The sequence below is a fragment of the Sebastes fasciatus genome, chromosome 15 (genome assembly GCF_043250625.1).
Source record: "Sebastes fasciatus isolate fSebFas1 chromosome 15, fSebFas1.pri, whole genome shotgun sequence".
NCBI classification, from domain to species: Eukaryota; Metazoa; Chordata; class Actinopteri; order Perciformes; family Sebastidae; genus Sebastes; species Sebastes fasciatus.
In genome coordinates, this window is record NC_133809.1 from 28,441,169 (window position 1) to 28,461,275 (window position 20,107).

Sequence of the window (20,107 nt, forward strand, 5' to 3'; positions counted from 1 at the left end):
AGACCTGGATGAGGGAGTTCAGGTAGGAGGGAGGGAGTGTAGACCTGGATGAGGGAGTTCAGGTAGGAGGGAGGGAGTGTAGACCTGGATGAGGGAGTTCAGGTTGGAGGAAGGGCGTGTAGACCTGGATGAGGGAGTTCAGGTAGGAGGGAGGGAGTGTAGACCTGGATGAAGGAGTTCAGGTAGGAGGGAGGGAGTGTAGACCTGGATGAAGGAGTTCAGGTAGGAGGGAGGGCGTGTAGACCTGGATGAAGGAGTTCAGGTAGGAGGGAGGGAGTGTAGACCTGGTTGAGGGAGTTCAGGTAGGAGGGAGGGCGTGTAGACCTGGATGAGGGAGTTCAGGTAGGAGGAAGGGCGTGTAGACCTGGATGAGGGAGTTCAGGTAGGAGGAAGGGCGTGTAGACCTGGATGAGGGAGTTCAGGTTGGAGGGAGGGCGTGTAGACCTGGATGAGGGAGTTCAGGTAGGAGGGAGGGAGTGTAGACCTGGATGAGGGAGTTCAGGTAGGAGGGAGGGAGTGTAGACCTGGATGAAGGAGTTCAGGTAGGAGGGAGGGAGTGTAGACCTGGTTGAGGGAGTTCAGGTAGGAGGGAGGGCGTGTAGACCTGGATGAGGGAGTTCAGGTAGGAGGAAGGGCGTGTAGACCTGGATAAGGGAGTTCAGGTTGGAGGGAGGGCGTGTAGACCTGGATGAGGGAGTTCAGGTAGGAGGGAGGGAGTGTAGACCTGGATGAGGGAGTTCAGGTATAGGCAGTCTCAGTCACAGTGTTATAAAAAATGAACTTTGCAAAAAGAAGGACAAGCAGAGGTTTAATACAACCAATACATTTAATACAATGGCATTCCATTCCTCAACCAGGATTCGTTGCAGGTCAGCCAGCGTGGTTGTGTGTTCCCTCAATGATTTCACTGGCAAAACAAGGCTCTTCATCATTGAAGGCCATCTCAATGCGGTGAGATATCTGGATGAGATTCTGCAACCAGTGGCGATCCCATATCTCCACAATCTGGGACCTAACTTCATCCTCCAAGAAACAACGCTCGCCCCCACAGAGCCAGGGTTATCACAGACTACCTCCACAATGTGGGAGTAGAGAGAATGGAACGGCCTGCCAAGAGTCCAGACCTCAAACCAATTCAACTTGTGGAATCAGCTTGGGCGTGCTGTACGTGTTAGAGTGACCAACACAACCACGCTGGCTGACCTGCAACGAATCCTGGTTAAGGAATGGAACGCCATCCCACAGCAACGTGTGACCAGGTTGGTGACCAGCATGAGGAGGAGGTGCCGGGCTGTTGTGGCTGCGTATAGATCTTCCACCCGCTACTGAGGCTCCTGACAGTGTATTAAATGAATAAAGTGTAAAATAGCCAATATGTCTTGTTTGTTCCTTGTTACTGATAGAGAGTTCAATCATCCAATCCACCAAACAACTCAAAACAAGAGTCAACACCAACAGGAGAATACACTGTTTACCATTGACGGAGCATTTTGGCAAATTTTTCTTGGGCGCTCCCCACATAATCAGCTGTGCTGCTCATCCCACAAATGCATGATTCTTACAAGTTGGACATTGTGAAGGTAAATAAACAGGCTTTCCAACGATGTAAAATACAATGACCATTAGCATTGTAACAACAGAGAAATAATCCACCAAACACAAGTTTCCAAACTTTTTTTTCCGAGTTTATTTGTTCAGCTCTGATGGGGACAAAACACAGGAGCAGCAACTGAAGATGAAAAATATAGTTGAAGATTTAAAAATATATATTTAAACATGATTGTAAACTCACAGTCTGATCCAGTAATAATATGTTTGGTGATTTAAAGGTTAAACAGAGTAGATGATAATAGACACCTTACATAATGTAATCTTGTATAGACTGTCTTATCTTGTTTGTAAGGTGTCCTTGTGTGTCTTGAAAGGTGCCTACAAATAACATGTATTATTAATGTTATTATTAATAACATATAATCTACAATATTATTATGTTCCATCAGTGCGACCAATCACACCGTGAGTGACAGAGATCATTATTCATTGATCCTGTGTCTGAGATTAATACAGATTTTTACTGGCATATTTAAACTGAGATACACATTATGTGCAATGAACTAGTTAGTGGAACTGCTCCAACAAACTGACCGCTGTTTCAGTCACAGTGTTATAAAAATTAACTTCACAAACAGAAGAACAAGCAGAGGTTTTATTCTGAGATGACGGGGACTTGTTGCTGTATGATATTTAAATGTGAGGGCAAAAACAGCTGTTCAGAAAAGACTGACTTTAACTTTAGAGAGTACTGAGTAACTAATATCTTTAAATTCTGACGAGAATCTCTGCTAACTACTGTGCTTCGATACGGACTGAATGAATGAGGATATAAAGCAGCATGTCTGAGCGGCGGTGAGTGACTGTTGTCTGTGTGTGGCGGGGGGAGGGGGCGGAGGGATCGGGGTTGTGTACGGATCCTGCAACAGAGGAGGCATCAGGAGAGAGACGGGAGCCCAAAATAAGCAACTACACTTTAGAAACCATAACCCGCAACTACCAATATTTGTAAGCAACTTTTCAGGAGAACAAGCCCAAAGTCACTTGTGATAAGCGGACTTTGCAACTGTGTTTGCAGTAGTGCAGTCGGCCTACTGGAGTCTCTCTTCCTCGTTCCATGCTGGCCTGCACATCACCCTCCCTCCTCCAGCTTCTCAGCCAATCCTAGCGCCATAAATGACCTGCCTTCCGTTTCAACTATACTCTCTCTCACACATACATATATTCTTCTCACACATACTTTTATTATTCTCACAAGTACATATATTATTCTCACAAGTACATATATTCTTCTCACACATACATATATTCTTCTCACACGTACATATATTCTTCTCACACATACATATATTCTTCTCACACGTACATATATTCTTCTCACACGTACATATATTCTTCTCACACATACATATATTCTTCTCACACATACGTATATTCTTGTGCAAGTAAAAATATATGTATGTGAAAGGAGAATGTATGTGTGTGTGAGTGAAAATATATGTATGTGAAAGGAGAATGTATGTGTGTGTGAGTGAAAATATATGTATGTGAAAGGAGAATGCATGTGTGTGTGAGTGCAAGAATGAATTATGTCTTGTACTGCCCCTCACATCCCACCCCACAGTCAGCATTACACCAGAGCCAGTCTTTACAGTGATGCTCCTCACAGAGTAAATTATGTGTTTTATTTCTCATGGATGGAGGGTTCTGTGGCATCATCTCTGATAGATTGCTATGGTTGCACTTATAAACTGTTATGCAATATGAACAAGTCCTGCCAAATTTCTCACCATGTACTGTATGAGCAGGGCACACTGAGCCAAAATAATCCACATCATGCCGTTTTCAGTCATGGGATGTTTCCTTCATCACTCTCACGTTTCTGTTTTGGATTACGATGAAAACCACAGTTAGAGACAATCAGTGTCAGAACCTCAGCACATTAGAGTCAAAAGTCAGGAAGGATGAAGCTGATGTGTTAAAAGAAAAGAAACAAAGTCTCCAGCAGGTGGCAGATTTTGTTCACTGAAACACAGTTTTCCTACTACCCTGCATACATACAGTATATACTGTATATAGTACACGCTGATACTGACTACACACTGCCCATAACCTGAGGGGTTGACATCCCCCAAGGGATTATAAAAGGGATAAGAATATATATTTCTGTTATGAAAAATTATGTTTTTGTTTTTTTTTACTTTTCTCAGATTTTTTAATGAACCGCTCATAATTCACATCCACAAAGGTCAAATAAATTCTGACATTGGATGATAAATAGAGAAGCAATTCAAGTTCCTTTTTCTGCATTAAAACACAGCAAATCATAATGTAACCTTTTTATTATTAAAATTCATAGTTAATCGTGTGATATGCCTATAATATGATATTTCAGCATGTGAAATGTGTTGAATTAGTTTAGTGCTATTGAGATGACATTTGATCACATCTTACCTGTATCTTAAAATTGTTAAAAAGTTAACGGGGGCTTTAAGGTATGCAATCAATATTCAATATCAGTCCTTGTTATGACACTACACCATAAAGATTGCTACATTTCCACTTTGGGGATCATAATCCTCTTCTTCTTATGATTGTAAATAAAGAGAGTGTGATCTGTGGGGCCTACAGGCTCCCAGATATCATTACCAGCACCTCACATACTGACTCTTCTTCAGACACCTTAGGGTCTCTTTCCAGTCTGCAGAAAACACCTACGTAATGCTGTGAATTAAACAAAAACACTTGTTTAGGTTCAGGTAATAAAACCACTGTAGGTAGGATTAGTTAAAACCAACATTGTTGGGCTTAAAAACTACTAAGTTTATCACACACTATTTCCCCAAAAAAAGCCATCTGAGCTTTCAACATTAATACCAACAGTTTATAAATAATAATAACTTTATTTATACGGCACCTTTCAAAACAAGGTGCTTTATGATAAAAAGTAATTAACCATTAACTAAGTGATTTATTTTAATTCCATCCACAGCAGGAGAGAGTTCAGCAGAAAGACAACAGGAAGGTTTTGACTTTTTTTGTGCCAGAAAACTCTTTATAAGGCGCAATTGAAATGTGAAAGGTCGCGTGCACATGGAGCACTAGTCCATTATTGGATATGAAACATGCAGAAAAGTGGGAACACTGGCCTCCAGGAGCCTTTTGATGGAAGGATTGTCTTTACAGCTAAACGTCAGAGCGACTCTATCAAAGTCATCCAGGGAGCGTGTGCGCACCGCTCCATCTACCCAAGTCCTGTTCACTTCGCGCACATGGCACACTACCACTATACCACCACTACCACTCTGTTCCTGTCTGACACCACACGGTCACAGAGCAGCAGTGATGTTCTGCGCCCTGCTGTGCTGTGTTGTGTGGTGTGTTGGATGTGGGCTGGCTGAGTGACGCCCCAGTAGGAGTGGGACTGTGCGCTGTAATAAAGAGGCAGCGGCGGCTGAGAGCGCAGACCAGCTCCACCACAACACCACCAAGCCACACCACCACCACACCGCCGTGCCTTCTCATCAGCCCCGGCTGCTCTCTCTGAGCTCACACCGGAGCAGCGGAGGAACATGCTGCCGCTCCGGCCGTCTCATTAACTCATCCGCGCCGATAAACGAGGCTGCTCAGCGGGCTTCCATCTCCTCAACCTCCGGCAGGCAGGACCCCCCGAGCTGCTGTACAGGGAGAACATTTGACTGGTAAGTCTTCTCCTTGTTTTTATATTCAAAATGAAAATTAAAATGAAAATGAAATTCATCCCCACATCAGATTTTCTGGGGTTTTTATTCATTTTAAAATGAAAGTTTTATATTTGCAGGGAGGATTGTGCAACAGGTGTAGGCATGTCATTCACTTTGTTAAAGTTATTAGGCTGCTGGTTTTCTTTATATGTGCAACAATAACTAAACTGATTGTTAAATGAAATGGTAGGACTGTGTGAGTAAATGGAGTAGTGATATCTGGATATTGGTCACATCAGCTGCATTGAAACTGATTTACGTCTATAAGAGCAGAAGTAGAGTTTTTCCTCAGCAGATGTGCAGATGTGTATGAATAGAGGACCTGTTCCTTCCTTTTCTTTCTCTACACGGAAGCATAAATGCAGCCTTATGGTAATTATCTTCAGCACATGCTTATTAGTTACATGTGACTAAAAATCTCTTACTGTCAAACCTGTACTTTAAATTCTGATGCATAGTTCTGATCCCACTGAGCTCATTAATCCACGTGATGAGTCTCAGCTCAATGCAAAGATTTACACATGAAGGTCTGAACAAACATCAGCACAGGAGCTCTAAAAGCTCTACACGGTTTGTTTCACTGATTAATAATGCCAATAAAGCATCAGATAATGAGAGGTCTGTGAGGCAGGTGGAGATCAGATCATGGTGGAGCTGAACACCGTGTAGAGAGAGTGGACAGTGTGGAGGAGGCAGGCAGGGGGCCGTGCATGGACAACACTGGATTATTCTAAATGTTACTCAATAGGTACCAGTGTGATGCTTCACTGTAGCCACACTACGCTGTCCTCCTTTTACTTTTACACAAGTATTAGTAAAGGTACTCATTACACATTAGTCAGATTGTGTATTTATGTGTTAAATGTGTCAGCAGCATTTGGATACAGCTAGTGGAGATGGTGATCATTTTAACTCTTTTATATAGTACCGGTGGTTTAGGTTAACAAGTAATTTTTTGCAGTTTGACGTGCAGTAAAAAGGATTATAATTCCCTCTAAAATGTAGCAGAGTGTAACGTAACTTAAAATGGAAATAGTAAAGGAAAGTTCAAGTTTCTTGAAGATGTAGTGAAGTTGAGTTCTTTAGTAAATCCACTAAATCACTGATGGGTAGGCCTGCAAATTATTTAATGGTTCATTCAACAGTCAAGTTTATATGCATTTGTTTTTTTGCACACATGACAGTTATACAACTTATTTTAATTATCTGTAAACACAGTAAGAACATTTCAACCTGAGCATATAGTTTCTTGAAACATGAAACGACTGAGCGGCTGCTGCTGTAGAATTTAAAAAAAAGAAAAAAAAAAGGTTGATTTTTTACTGTGGAAGGAAGCTGTAGATATTCTATATTTCAAGACAGCCCAGGATTTCTAACCACACCCCTGCGACTCTTGTATTTTAAGATTTTTCTTTTCAAGCCATGCTTATAAATAAATGTATGGTCATAGTTTAAACCCACGGTTCTCCCCTAGGACTCAGAGTCCCTGGATGAGTCTGAGTCCCAAGATGTTTTAAGAAAAAAAAAACACGTCACACAAAAGTACTGCTGCTAAATCTTTTTTCTGACAATGATTGAACTGCTCACAACTCAGATCCACAAGGCCATAACATGATGTTGATTTAAACTGACCAGCACCAAATAAAGAGTTTAGTTTTACTACTTGAGTACAGGTTTTACTAGTTATACATTTTTACTAAGTTAAAATCTGGAGTGGTGGACTTTTATTAGTTTTCCCATAGTGTTCTTTTTGCTACAGCCTTTATTTAGTTGATATTTTGTCGGCATAAAAGTGCTAACATTTCTATATATCGTGTCACAAATGACTGGCACAAAATACCCATCCTGTGTACGTTTTAAATTAGCACCTAAATTTCACCAGGTCGCTAAGAAAAAAAACAAATTCACAATAAAAAACTGTGAGGACACGGCCTGTTTTGCAGGATATGTTTTACATTGTTGGACTTGCTCGGTCCTGTAGAGGAACTGATCATTTCTGGATCCAGATGTGTGTACTACACCCAGCCCTGATCGCGTTTACACGGAGGTGAGAAGCAGCGTCTCAGTCTCACAGCGAGGCCCTCTGAGGCGCTGAATCTCACAGTCTGGACCAAAGCAGAGGGCCACGGAGGGCCCCTGGTATGCAGACATCAAAGGGTTAAAGGTGGGGAGACGCTCAGCAGCACAGAACTTATCTCCTCTAATGACCTCCTAAGTATAAGTCAATTACTTCTGCGTCATGATCAGAAAGGAACAGACCACAGGGGGCTGTTTGAGCTCCACTGCTCCTCATTACAACCACTTCACTGCTGTTTATTGGATGAGCGGCCAGGCCTCAGGCTGGCGGGTTAAGGCATTTCTCATTCTCTCATTAACTACATTTATTAAAATCTCTACAGCCTATATATAAAGCTGCAGAATGAAAGCTCTACTCTTCCCCTACAACAACTTTAAAATCACCTCAAAGCAATAAAACACTCACCTGGCTGACTTGAATACACGTTATAGTATCAACATAAATGTTTGTTAAAGCAGCGCCGTCCTCCACGGCTCCGCTGCTGATGACACGATGATGTCATTTAGAATCTTACTGAATTTACAATCCTTAGAAACTTAAAACAACTCTTGTTTTTCTTAAATCCTGATAAGCTCGGGAGATAACCAGGTTCTCTGGTTGACTTCAGCTCACTCATGCACTGCATTCCACTACTTCTTCTCTAATTAACGGATATATTTGTAAAATTATTATTAGTAGAAGTTTGCTGATTAAGAAATATTATTCATCGTCATTATTATTATCAATATAATATTCATTGCTCATCTTTATTGATATGAAAAAAAGGATTTTCCCCGGTTAAGGTTCCACCTGAATTGTTCAAAATAAGAAAAAGTCATTCCATGACATCACTTTGTAGACACACGTCCCCTAACTTACAGTAAGGTCTACATATCCGGCAGCTTTGGAAACTCTGTGTGTTTGGTTGGGATGAATCCACTGTTGTGTCCACCAGAGAAACAGAAAAAGAATCCTCAGCCTGACACATTAAGACAATATCATGAGGAATTATGGATTCAGGTTATGATTACAGATGTGTTAGTAAATATGTCCTCACTACGAAGAGAGACTCTAGATTCAAGACATTTACTCTGTAAAATACTTTAGACTCCAGTATCAAAAGTAAAAGTACTCCTTTTGAAAATTGAGTCACATCATAGTAATATTATGTAAATGATAAATAAGTAAGCAGTATTTTTGGGTCACATATACCAGTGATTCTACTACAACTACCACAGTATTTCATCTTTTTTTTTTGCTCGTACTCATAATCTTTAGTCTTCATCAGAAAAACAAAACTATAGTAGTAACTAGTGCTGAAAGAAGTAAAAGCACTAAAAAAATACTCTATTACAAGTAAAAGTATTTCAAATTTGATCAAATGTACTTAAAGTTAAAATACCTATTGTAAGGAACGGCACCTGCAATGTTATCAAATGCCATATTATTGAATTATTTTTACCTCCGTCAAGGCCGAAGGCCTCGAAAGGAGTTTATGTTTTCACCGGCATGGTTTGTTTGTTTGTTTGTTTGTCCGTTAGCAGGATTACTCCAAAAGTCTGCGATGGATTTGAATGAAATCTTTTGGAGGAGTGGGGTGTGGCACAGTGAACAATCCATTCGAATTTGGTGGCAATCCGGATCATGATCCAGATTCAGGAATATTTTTAAGGATTCCGATCGGCCTGAGCATTAAAACCACAGGGTATAAGACATGCGCAGTGTAGCCGATGACGCGTGACCCCGCCTCCTTCTTCGAGCAGAGAGATAAGTGTGTGGATGTGTGTGCAGGGGCTGCTGTCCGTCCGCGGTGAGAAAGGAAAAAGCTTTAGATGACGGGATGAGTGACAACGTAGTGTAACGTTATACGGACATAACAAGGCTGCTGAATGAGAGAGGCATCCGCCGATACGTTAAAACGGAAACACACCGTGTTAATAATAAGCCGACCACCTCACGGTACCGCCAGCTGTGATCTGTTTTTAAAGTCACGCGTTGGCGAAGGTCTGCGCCCTCCGAGTGCCATTCTAGTTACTGATGCATTCAATAAGTAAGCAGCAGTTTGATGTTTATACACCACTTTATACACTGTTGGGTAGTTTCATATGTAACAAATCATATTTTGGTGCATTATATGTTTTGGATTATAATTATTATAAAAGTAGCTGTCATATAAATTTACAGGAGTAAAAATTCCCCTCTGAGATGTGGAGGAGTAGAAGTATACAGAAGTTTGAAATGGAAAGTAACCCAAGAATCTGATTATTTTTTTTTCTCTGAAATTAAACTCAAACCTCAAAATTTCCCAGCAGCTGAGTGAAAGTAGCCTGTGTAGATGAGTAGACGGATGATGAGGTGAGAGGAGTAACCTGCTATGGCTCCTGTCCATCAGCGTCTGCCTCACACAAAGATACATTATTGTCTATTGTTATTCCTGCTTATCAAACCTGATTTAACAGCTCACAGGTATTTCTCTGGCTGAATGCTGTCATTCTGTCTCTGCACTGAACAGCCCCGGGCATGTTTCTGGCTACAGGAAACACCCACTCTCACACACACACACACACACAATGCTTTTTGTCTGTCTATCGCGCGTTTTTATGTGCGTCTTAATGCTGCCAAATGTCTTGCGTTGTCTTTCACTGACACATACCACAAAAACACACTTTAAAGGAACATACAAGAGTTTTTTTTTTTTTTTTTTTTAGTGTTTGGTAGAAGAAAAATGATAAGAATATAATTTGTAGGTCAGAGAGGCATTGTTATACATTTTTACATGATATATATACTGAACATTATTTTAATAGGTGGCTTTCATCCTAAGTAAACATGGAAGGAGGTTGGGTTGGTGGATGGGTGTGTAATGCCTTTGACTGTCATGCAGGAACTTTGAGTTAACATCCCATCACAGAGCAGCAACTAATGTTGGGCTTTGTATCGATAATCATGAACTTTCTCTATATATCTATATCATTGGACTTGGACGAGGAGTTCCTGTAACAATGAGGTGTGCTTGCAGATGGCTTTAGCTTTTAGAGCCTTGTGTAGTGTGGATCCAACAGCAGGGACCTTTTCACATGCACAGACTTAATGAGCTGATAATGAGGGCCCCCTTCAACAGCCTTATCTGCAAGCTGGACTGGATGTTTATTGGCTCCTGATAGAAGTGTGTGTTGTTGTATGGGGGTGTGGAGAAGCACGAGGGTCCTCGTAGGTGGGGGGTGGGTAGCGGGGTGGAGCAGAAGCAGAGAATTTTTGTGAAAGTTGCTCAGTGGTGCATGAAGCCAAAATGGCTCGACTTCCGCCTGGAAAAGTCCGCGGATCCTCCACATCCATTGGGACCATGGAGCATGCGCAGTAGCGTCCGCTCGGTCACTTGACTCGGTCACGGGGTCACAACCGTTCTAACCCCGCCTCCCAGCCCTCGCTCCATTCTCGGTCTGGGTCTCGTTCACATGAACGGAGGAAGGGAAATAACTCTGGATTCAGCTATTAGTGCATTTTACAACTTTTAGGGCCTAATGATTTAAATAAGGGCTGTTAGAGTGTTCATACTGGGAAGTTGATTCACCTCAAAAAAAAAATATCCGCTGAGTTACAAACATATCTTTCCCAATGTAAGTCTATGGGAAAAAGTCTTTTTGGGCCCAATGGCGTCACGTGACGGACACAGAAGTTGTAGTACCGCCGTTTGGCCACAACGAAAGTTGGGATCAACTACCGGCGCTCTTCCCTGGGGTCTTGGTTTGTACCAAAACAGCCCTGAGCTGGCCTGTGTCACAAACCTATGTGAGATCAGAACCTAGCGCATACTTCCTCATCTAACGTGTGAGTGAGTCCACTGCAGGAGGTCTACTGAGAGCGAGCTGAGTGTGGGAGAATGGGAGAATGGCTGGATCTCAGACTCCCGCCAACATTGCTCATTAAATATGCAAGTGTCTAAAAATATAAGGCTAAAACATAAACATAAATAAAATGTAAAATAAAGTAATATAAATTTGTGGTAATTGAAAGACAATTGAAAATGAGTAAACTGAATGTAGCCTGAACGGTTACAGGTATGTGTCGTGTGATTGATCTCTTACCATTATTAAAAAAAAAATCACATACCAATTTCAGAAATGATCGGTAAAGTTGGAACAAAAATGAATCGATCATATCAAATTGAAAAAGTCTGGTTTCACCCATCCCTAGTTTCCATGTTCACCCTGTGCATGACGTAAATCACACCATAGTGGGGACACGCTCATGTGATTGGCCTGAAAGGAGGGAGACATCTGATTGGCTACAGCTGTTGAAGTTTGTAAATGCAGGTTCATTAATATAGTTCAATAGAGTTTGTATATAAATGTAACAACATCCAAATATGTTTTTGATGAAAATTGCAAATATTTTTGAATGCATATATTTGTTGATTTCGATTACATTTATTTAAAACGAGAAATATTTGTGTGTGCATCAGAAATATATTGGGTGAACATTTTTTTTCATTTCAGACTTCTGTAATATATTGTGATATGAAGCCAATAGATTAAATCCACACCCAGTGCCACTCTGAAATCCCCAGGATGTGTCCTAATCACATCAAAAAAGAAAATACAGATATCACACTCATATGATAAATGGTAGACATATCAGTGCCGAGTTTTAATTCCTAATGTGGGACAGTCATGTCCAAAATGTGGGACACTGAAAAGTCTGTTAAAAAGCCTCAATCACCTTAATTAATGTCGGAAACACTCAAGACTAAATGTTCAATCCCATTTTCAGTAATTTTACCACTTACTGTACAATATTATTACTGTTACAAAATATAGGCCTATAGGTGTGGATGTTACATGGAGAAATGAACAACATCAAACAAACAATAGATTATAGTAGTTTGAAAGCCTTTAGGCCTATTAGAAAGATATCAAATATCCTATATTATCATATCAATTATGCAAAGAAAGAATTATTAAATGCACAGCTAAAAATTTATGAATTTGCTGTGAATTGCAAAGTTAAAATGTTTAACCGTTAACATTTTATTAATTTCACTATACAGGGAACACATACAACTGTAACAGACAGAGGGCCTATTAGAAGCCAATACACCAAACCTGGAGGCTACACAGAAAACCTGAACCTCTGTAAAACCACTGCTTACCACACACTGCATTATGGGTAATGATTGAATAACCTGTAATGCATAGGCATAAAAACAACAACATGCAAAAGTCAGAAAAAAACTCGTACCATTTTTAACATTAAATTATTGAATATAATTTGCCCGTCACCTTAAATATCTAAAATAATGTATTAGAAGACTAAAACCCTATTAATAATCATTGTTTTTGCACAATCCATGCTGTCCCACTTTAGTCAAATCACCCTGTCCCACTTTTCAAAACCATATTTCCTGAAGATGAATTGAAATAACAAATATAGAGTAAATTTACACCATATTATAATAGTTGTTGATGAACAAACACATCATAAACTTCCTGATAAAAACTAGCAGGATTGTTTTATTTATAAGAAATGTATACCCTTAACATTAAGTTTGTCTGAACACTATGTCACTGACCTCTAGGTGGTCTTCACACACAGTGCTTTGTGTTTGGAGATTGCTCCACCCTCATCTATGATTGGACATTTGAGATGTCATGTGATTTAGCACAACTTATGTTAACCAATAGTTTTATTGACTTTTATTTTGTTTGAGGAAGACTTACACCAACCCGAGCAGAGCTGTCCTACATTATATAAATACGGAAAGTCACACTTTGTGAACCTTTTTTTTTAAATATGTGGATTTTTTTCACATTTATATACAACAATAACTACTTTGTGTGCTTTGAAAAATATGTTTGTGGAGAGTCATTTATATATAAATCACAAAATACATGTGTGAATTGTTTTATGTGCATTCATTAGTGTTGAGACTGATCTTTATCTTGTATAAATTTAGCTGCTATGTGTGTTTGTGTGCAGTGTTTTGCTGTAGAGAAACTTGTGATCAAACCTCTCTGTCATCTTAGTCGCTGTCTTATGAAAGCATGAGAAATAAATCAATGTGACCAAAAAGTTGCATATTTTCAACTGCCGATGTTTTCTGTGTCTCCCAGACGGCCTGTTGGATTCTGTGTAGCAGCCATGGGCAGCAAGACTCTGCCAGCACCGGTCCCTCTACACCCATCCCTCCAGCTGGCTAACTACGCCCTCCTCCAGAGCTCCACGGGCCTCCAGCTGCCATCGGATCATTTTCACAGCATCTACAGCTTCAGTGCCCTACACGCCATCCACCTCCACCAGTGGACCCTTGGCTACCCACCTATGGCCCTGCCCCGCTGCACCATCTCCAAGCTGCCTGCCCAGTTCTCCTCCATGGCCTCCTTCCCCATGTTCCCTCACCTCCTGCAGCCCAAGCACGACTCAGAGGGGCTGCTGCTGCAGAGCTCCAAGAACAAGCCCCGTTTTGACTTTGCCAACCTGGCAGCAGCAGCCACCCAGGAAGATCACCTGAAGGCGGAAGACCTGAGCATGGCGGGTGCTGCCGCCGCCGCAGCAGCAGCACAGAATTCATCTCACCACCCGACTTCAGCCGGCCTGGGATGCCTCCTGGATGTGACCAAACTCTCCTCGCCGGAGCGCAAGTCAAACCGAGGCCGACTGCCCTCCAAGACCAAGAAAGAGTTTGTCTGCAAATTCTGTGGCCGTCATTTCACCAAATCCTACAACCTTTTGATCCACGAGAGGACGCACACGGACGAGAGGCCATATACCTGCGATATCTGCCACAAGGCCTTCAGAAGACAGGACCACCTCCGGGACCACAGGTGAGCACCGTGCTTTATCAAGGCCTGTCAAGTCCAATAACATACAGGACTACTGAAACTGTTCATCTGACCAGCGTGCCCTCTTCAGGCAGCAGTTATCTAGGTTTGGTAATAGGCTCTCACTTCTCTCTCGCGCTCTTTTTTCAGTCTTCATACAGCCAATTCTGGGCCGTTTCCTCAATAACTACGTCACCCCTCTCTAGCTTTCATACAATTTTTGCGAAAAATAGAGCAAATATTTGTGCTAATTCTCCTATCGGAGTAAAAAAACTTTTTTAGTGACTGTCATCAGCGCAGCGATGTCGGCAAACCCACGTGACCCATCTTGAAACGCGGAACCCGTCTCGTTTACCATGCTCTGTGGGTGTGTGGATTTTTTGCCGTGTCATCACCATTCATATCTACAGTATACACCTAATGTGTTAAGCCTATAATTAAATTGTTTACTAGAGCACAAAGTTCTTCATAGATCTAGACTCACCAGATTGATGCATCTAACTTAAAATTGTAGGCTACAAAATGTTCTTTCTAAATATGTGATGTTTCCAAAGTCTATGAGTAATCGTGTTATATAATTATGATCTCAATGTTGACCAAAATAATCCTGATTATGATTTTTTGTCATAATCGAGCAGCCCTATCTCACATAGCACATTTTTGCCTCCTCTTTTACGAAACACAATAACTACACCACTTTTAGAAAGTGGTGGTACTGAGAAATAATGGAAGAATCAGTTCAGAAACAGAAATGTAATGTTCTATATACCGCTTAGTAGTGGCTCAAATCAAACACTTTCACACAATATTTATGATGTTAAATATTGGCTAACTCCGGTTCTGAAAAGTGAAACCAATGCTGAAGTGCTCTAAACTTGCATTCTATCTAACAGCCAGCAGGGGGCGACTCCTCTGGTTGCTAAAAGAAGTCTGATTGTATAGAAGTCTATGATAAAATGACCCTACTTCTCATTTGATTTATTACCTCAGTAAACATTGTAAACATGAGTTTATGGTCTCAATCGCAAGTTTCAAGTCTCCTTCAATACAGCATGATGTTCATTTAGTAAATTATGGTCCCGTTTAGAGTCAGATAGACCATAAAGCAGGGGATGCTTTAGGGCGGGGGCGACCTTGTGATTGACATGTCGCCACCACGGCGTTGTCCGTTTTTGGGAGTTGTGGTGACGGCCAAACTGACAAACTCAAGGATTCAAAACCAAACTCCACAAACTAACGGTGACTACGTCCACTTCTTATATACAGTCTATGAGTTACACGTAAAACAGAAGAAAATAAACATATTTTATGTGTGTACAGTGCGCGTGAAACGCAAGGCATGCCACAGCCTGTGTAGACAGCTGGATTGATGAAAATAGAAGCGCAACTGTCGCATCAGACGCATGATGCTGCTGAAACGCCGCCTGTATAGACATGCAGTAAAGCTTCATGGAGAAAGGTTTAGTTTTAAGATGCCAATTGTGCAAAGAATACAATGATTCTACCAAAGTCAATGGAAATCAACATCATACATTTGATTACCAGCATACCTTAGCTTGACTTTATGATTCATTACGAATACGTCATCAATCAACATTGTATCAGCAGTAACCTGACATGCAGCAGCAGGTTAATGAACTTGGATCAGGGTGAAAAAAAATACTCCATTAGGCAGAGCAGGTTTAAAGATGTAGGTGTGGTACATGAGACTGTTTAAAGCAATCACAATAATAACACATAATAACATGTTTAATTTTGTTCAACTTTGCTGAATTTAAATGACAGAAAAGTAGTTTACATTGGATGATTTGACTTTATTATTTCACATAAATGCTATTAAGTGATTTGAGTAGTCGGTGTGTGACGGGGTCGGTCACCATATCTGGTATTGCAGCTTTTTATACTGACTTCAGGTATTGTTTGAAATCTCTATGATTTAAGAATTACTAATTGAGAACATATAAATGACAGAACTAATATATGGCAGGCAAAGTTGGAATTTTATTATCCCCAAGTTGCCAAGATGTGACACTTCAGGCCACAGATCAATACAGTGCATCACCCAACATATACAATCAAACTGTCTAATGCACGGTTCAGACTACACGATATCAGCCCGGTTATAGCCCGGATCGGGAGCGATAAATGAGTGTCGTGTGCGACAATCGATCGTTTTATCTTGTGTAAGTATGTCATAGTACACGATAACCGACGCCGCGTCTGGGACGCATCACGACGTCCCGACAGAAAGTCTAGCATGTTTGATTTTTTTCTCGCTTTCTACAACGTGTTCCGTCATGGCCGTGAATTTAACACAGACGCACACAGCTGTAAAAAGAAGCACGTGGCTACTTATTATGCAGAAAGATGTCATCGGACTGCTGCCGGACCTCGCAGTAGGATATTCAATTTAGGTTGGGTCGGAGTAAAAAACACCACCGCCGCTGCGTCTTTGCGCATGGAACATCCCACTGCGCGCCGGCTTTCGCGTCTCCCTGTGAATTATATTTTAATTTTTTTCTCCCGGAGCCTCGTGTGCCACTTTACATGGTCGGGCCCGGGGGCTTGAGCCCCGGTAAGCCCGTATATTAAAAGATGGCGGTGCCGGGAGAGTGTGTATTGTCGGAACAGGGGACCAACGTGTAGTCTGTCATGTGTCGCGGCCAAGTCACGACAAGATATTATGACTCTCAATCGTCTAATCCGACATAGTGACCATCGTAACTGTCAAAAATATCGTGTAGTCTGATCCTGGCATAAAGGTATACACAGACAGAAATTGAAGAAATTGTTTTGCTTCACATCATTTAGAAATAGACACCCTCTGTGTGTGTTTGTGTTCAGCTCAACCTGATCTTCTTTTATTTTCCTCCAGTCTCTCCTTTTCCATCTCATCCCTGTTTGTTTATCAAGCAGCAAAAAGGCTTCTACAGAGCCTCCCACCATCGCAAATCTCCAAACTCATGTGGGATTTGTCTGGTAGTGTTTGTTCCTAAACCTAACCAAACAATTGCATGAAATTATGGGTGGGTGGTACATGGATTTTGCAATACCGTCATTACCTTGATAAACACACTCACACAGTTTGGTTTAGCACACGCACACACGAGGGAGATAAAACATCCGATAAACTACATCACTACCAACACAAGTTGTCTATGGTTACGTACAGGCTTCCGTCGTGGAACCTTTTGCTTTTCATTTCAGCGCCCATGTTAACAGTTTAGAGCAGCCACACAGCTGCTGAACTGCTGCATCTCATGCGTGTGTGACGTCCACACAGACAGCGTCGCTGCCTCTGCGAGCCCGCCAACAGATCATTTTTCACTGTCTATTTTTGCTGAGAACAACGCGCATCACGCAGAAAAAAATAGTCGACACAAGCAGCCGAGCCACGTTGCTCGCAGTCCGTGTGTCTTCTGTACAGTGCTGGTCCGACAGCGTCTACGCTGCATATTTTCAAACTCTTTCTTCATGTGGGTTTCTTCAAAGATGTAAATTATAAATGTAATTCCCAGTATGGCTGTGGTGAAAATAGGTGGAAAAACTTTGAAATAATAAAACAGTAAATAATTTATCTGAAAAAACTTTTTTTTTCCAAATATTCTTTATTGCTGAGATCCATGTTGCTCAGCAACAGTTCGCTTACAACTGAAAACAACAGCATGGCTGTTACTATCAACTCTTAATGAATCACATTACATTTATATTATGGGACAGGCTCCTCCTCCCAAAACACATGAAGGCCTACACCTCATTTTCAACCTTATTGTCCCCACAAATGGAACTTTACTGCCTCTGATAAAGTGCAGCTCACATCCGCTTCCCCAAACTTTTCAGTGGGAAGCATCCTTGCACATATGACTCGAAGCAACCTATTCTATTATGACTTAATTCTCCAAAGCCTACGCCTATGACCCATCCTGCTCATCACCTCCAGCTCCTTCCCTCAGGGAGGCGCTACAGGTCACTGTCCACTGAGATTAAATGCTTCACAAACAGCTTTTTTCTATTAGCCATCAGGACACTGAACTCCTCCCTCCTCACACACCACTGACATACATTACTACCATAATTGTCTGATGCTGTCCATTTATTCATTTGTATTTATGTGTCTGTCTGCAGAGAATAACATACTGTATCAAAAACAAATTCCACCGGTCGTGTTGCTCATAAACAATCTAATCGAATGTAATCTATGATAATGTTCTGAAATCTGACATTTATTCCTCCTAGATACTAACTGGCTGCTCTGTTGTGTTCCCCCTGCAGGTACATTCATTCCAAAGAAAAGCCCTTCAAGTGTCAGGAGTGTGGGAAGGGCTTCTGTCAGTCCAGGACTCTGGCTGTCCACAAAACATTACACATGCAGGTCAAGGAACTAAAGCCAGCCAAGATCAAGTGATTCGCTCTGCCAGCAAGGAAGGGACGGGGACACTGGAAAAAAACACGACCAAAGACAACAACAGTCAAAGAACAACCAAAGACTTCTTCATCTCAGCTGTTGGAGGCAGAGCGCTCTGCTTCTGTGGGAATACTCCTCAAGGATGAACTATTTCACCACTTCACCAGCCAGTTCTTAAAGGAAAAAATGCAGAATTGCTGTAAGCCTTAGTGAAGTGTATGCTTAGATATCAAAGCCTGACTTGGCAGTGGATGTGTGGAATGTGAAAAAAAAAAAAAAAAAAAAGCCCTTGTGGCTGCTCAGTGCAAATACTTTGCTCAGAAGTTTCTAATCCAAAGTCTATAAAAGGGACACAACTCTTATGCAATTTTTTTTTTCACGAAAACTGAGAATGATCAAAGTCATGTTAACACATTTTCCTCCTTTTCAATATCCAACACGTTCTCATCCCAACTCGTCGCATACTGAAGCTTTGTCGGACCCCTCGGCGGCAGTTTTCTCTGACGGTAAACACATGCTTAATCTTGTGAATTACCAAAACCCTTGCTTAGGTTTAGGCAACAAAACCACTATAGTTAGGTTTAGGAAAAAACAACATGGTTGGGCTTAAAATCACTACGTTTGTACACTGAAAATGTGACTGGACGTTGTGAACACGGACACAAACGAACAGCTGATTGTAACGTGAAAGTGAAACGTAACGCACGGGACACATGACTCCCTTCCCACCGTCCTGTGCGTGTCTTTTGCTCTTTAAACAGCACTTTCTCTGTGCGTTTTCTGTTGCCGCAGATGAGTTTACATTGTAGTTAATGGAAAGCGCAGCGCATCGCATACCGCCGCATACAAGGGTGCCTCGTGTGGCGGTATCGAACACCGACGGCCGCGACAAAGCCTCGGTATTTGACGCCCTGTGAATGAGAACGGGCTGCAATATCACATCGCAATGTTATTTTTGTACAGATGCATTATATCAAAAATGTATTTTTGCACTTTAACCTGATTATTGATTATTTACATATATCACTGGATTTCTTAAACTTATTTTTCAAAATGAATAATCATTTCTAAATAAAATATTTTACTTGAAGCGGTTGGCTGTGTGTCTGAGTTTGTGTGTTTGAGTGACATGTTGTGTTTGGGGGTAAGAATAGGGTGATTGTTAGTGGCTATATATCAGTGCACTGTGTACTGTTTTTATCAGGATCATGACAGTGATGATGAGGAGGATGATCACACTGATTACCAGTTTGATGCCCACCTTCCTCCTTTCTGTCCACCTGCCCAAGTGTCCTTGGGCAAGACACTGAACCCAAAATTGTTCCTCCGTGGTAGCTCGCTGCCATTGGTGTTTGAGTGTGCGTGAATGGGTCAATAAGTGGCCAAGACCTTGCAAATCATTTTGGATAAAAACACTATCAATGGAGCCATTTTTGATAGTGGCAATGTTACAGACCAGTTGCTTACTCCCCACATACTCCTTCATCTAAAAATTGACATTACACTACACTTTTTAACTCTACATCAAATTTAA

General features: G+C 41.3%; 1 protein-coding gene across 1 annotated transcript; it reads left to right on the forward strand.

The window, feature by feature from the left end:
• The first annotated feature begins 4,863 nt into the window (after positions 1–4,863).
• On the forward strand, positions 4,864–19,663 carry osr1 (odd-skipped related transcription factor 1). Its single transcript, XM_074609778.1, has 3 exons — positions 4,864–5,252; positions 13,461–14,171; positions 18,441–19,663. The coding sequence occupies exons 2-3, from the start codon at positions 13,489–13,491 to the stop codon at positions 18,571–18,573; spliced, it is 816 nt and encodes a 271-aa protein (XP_074465879.1). The 5' UTR covers positions 4,864–5,252; positions 13,461–13,488; the 3' UTR covers positions 18,574–19,663.
• The last annotated feature ends 444 nt before the right edge of the window (positions 19,664–20,107 follow it).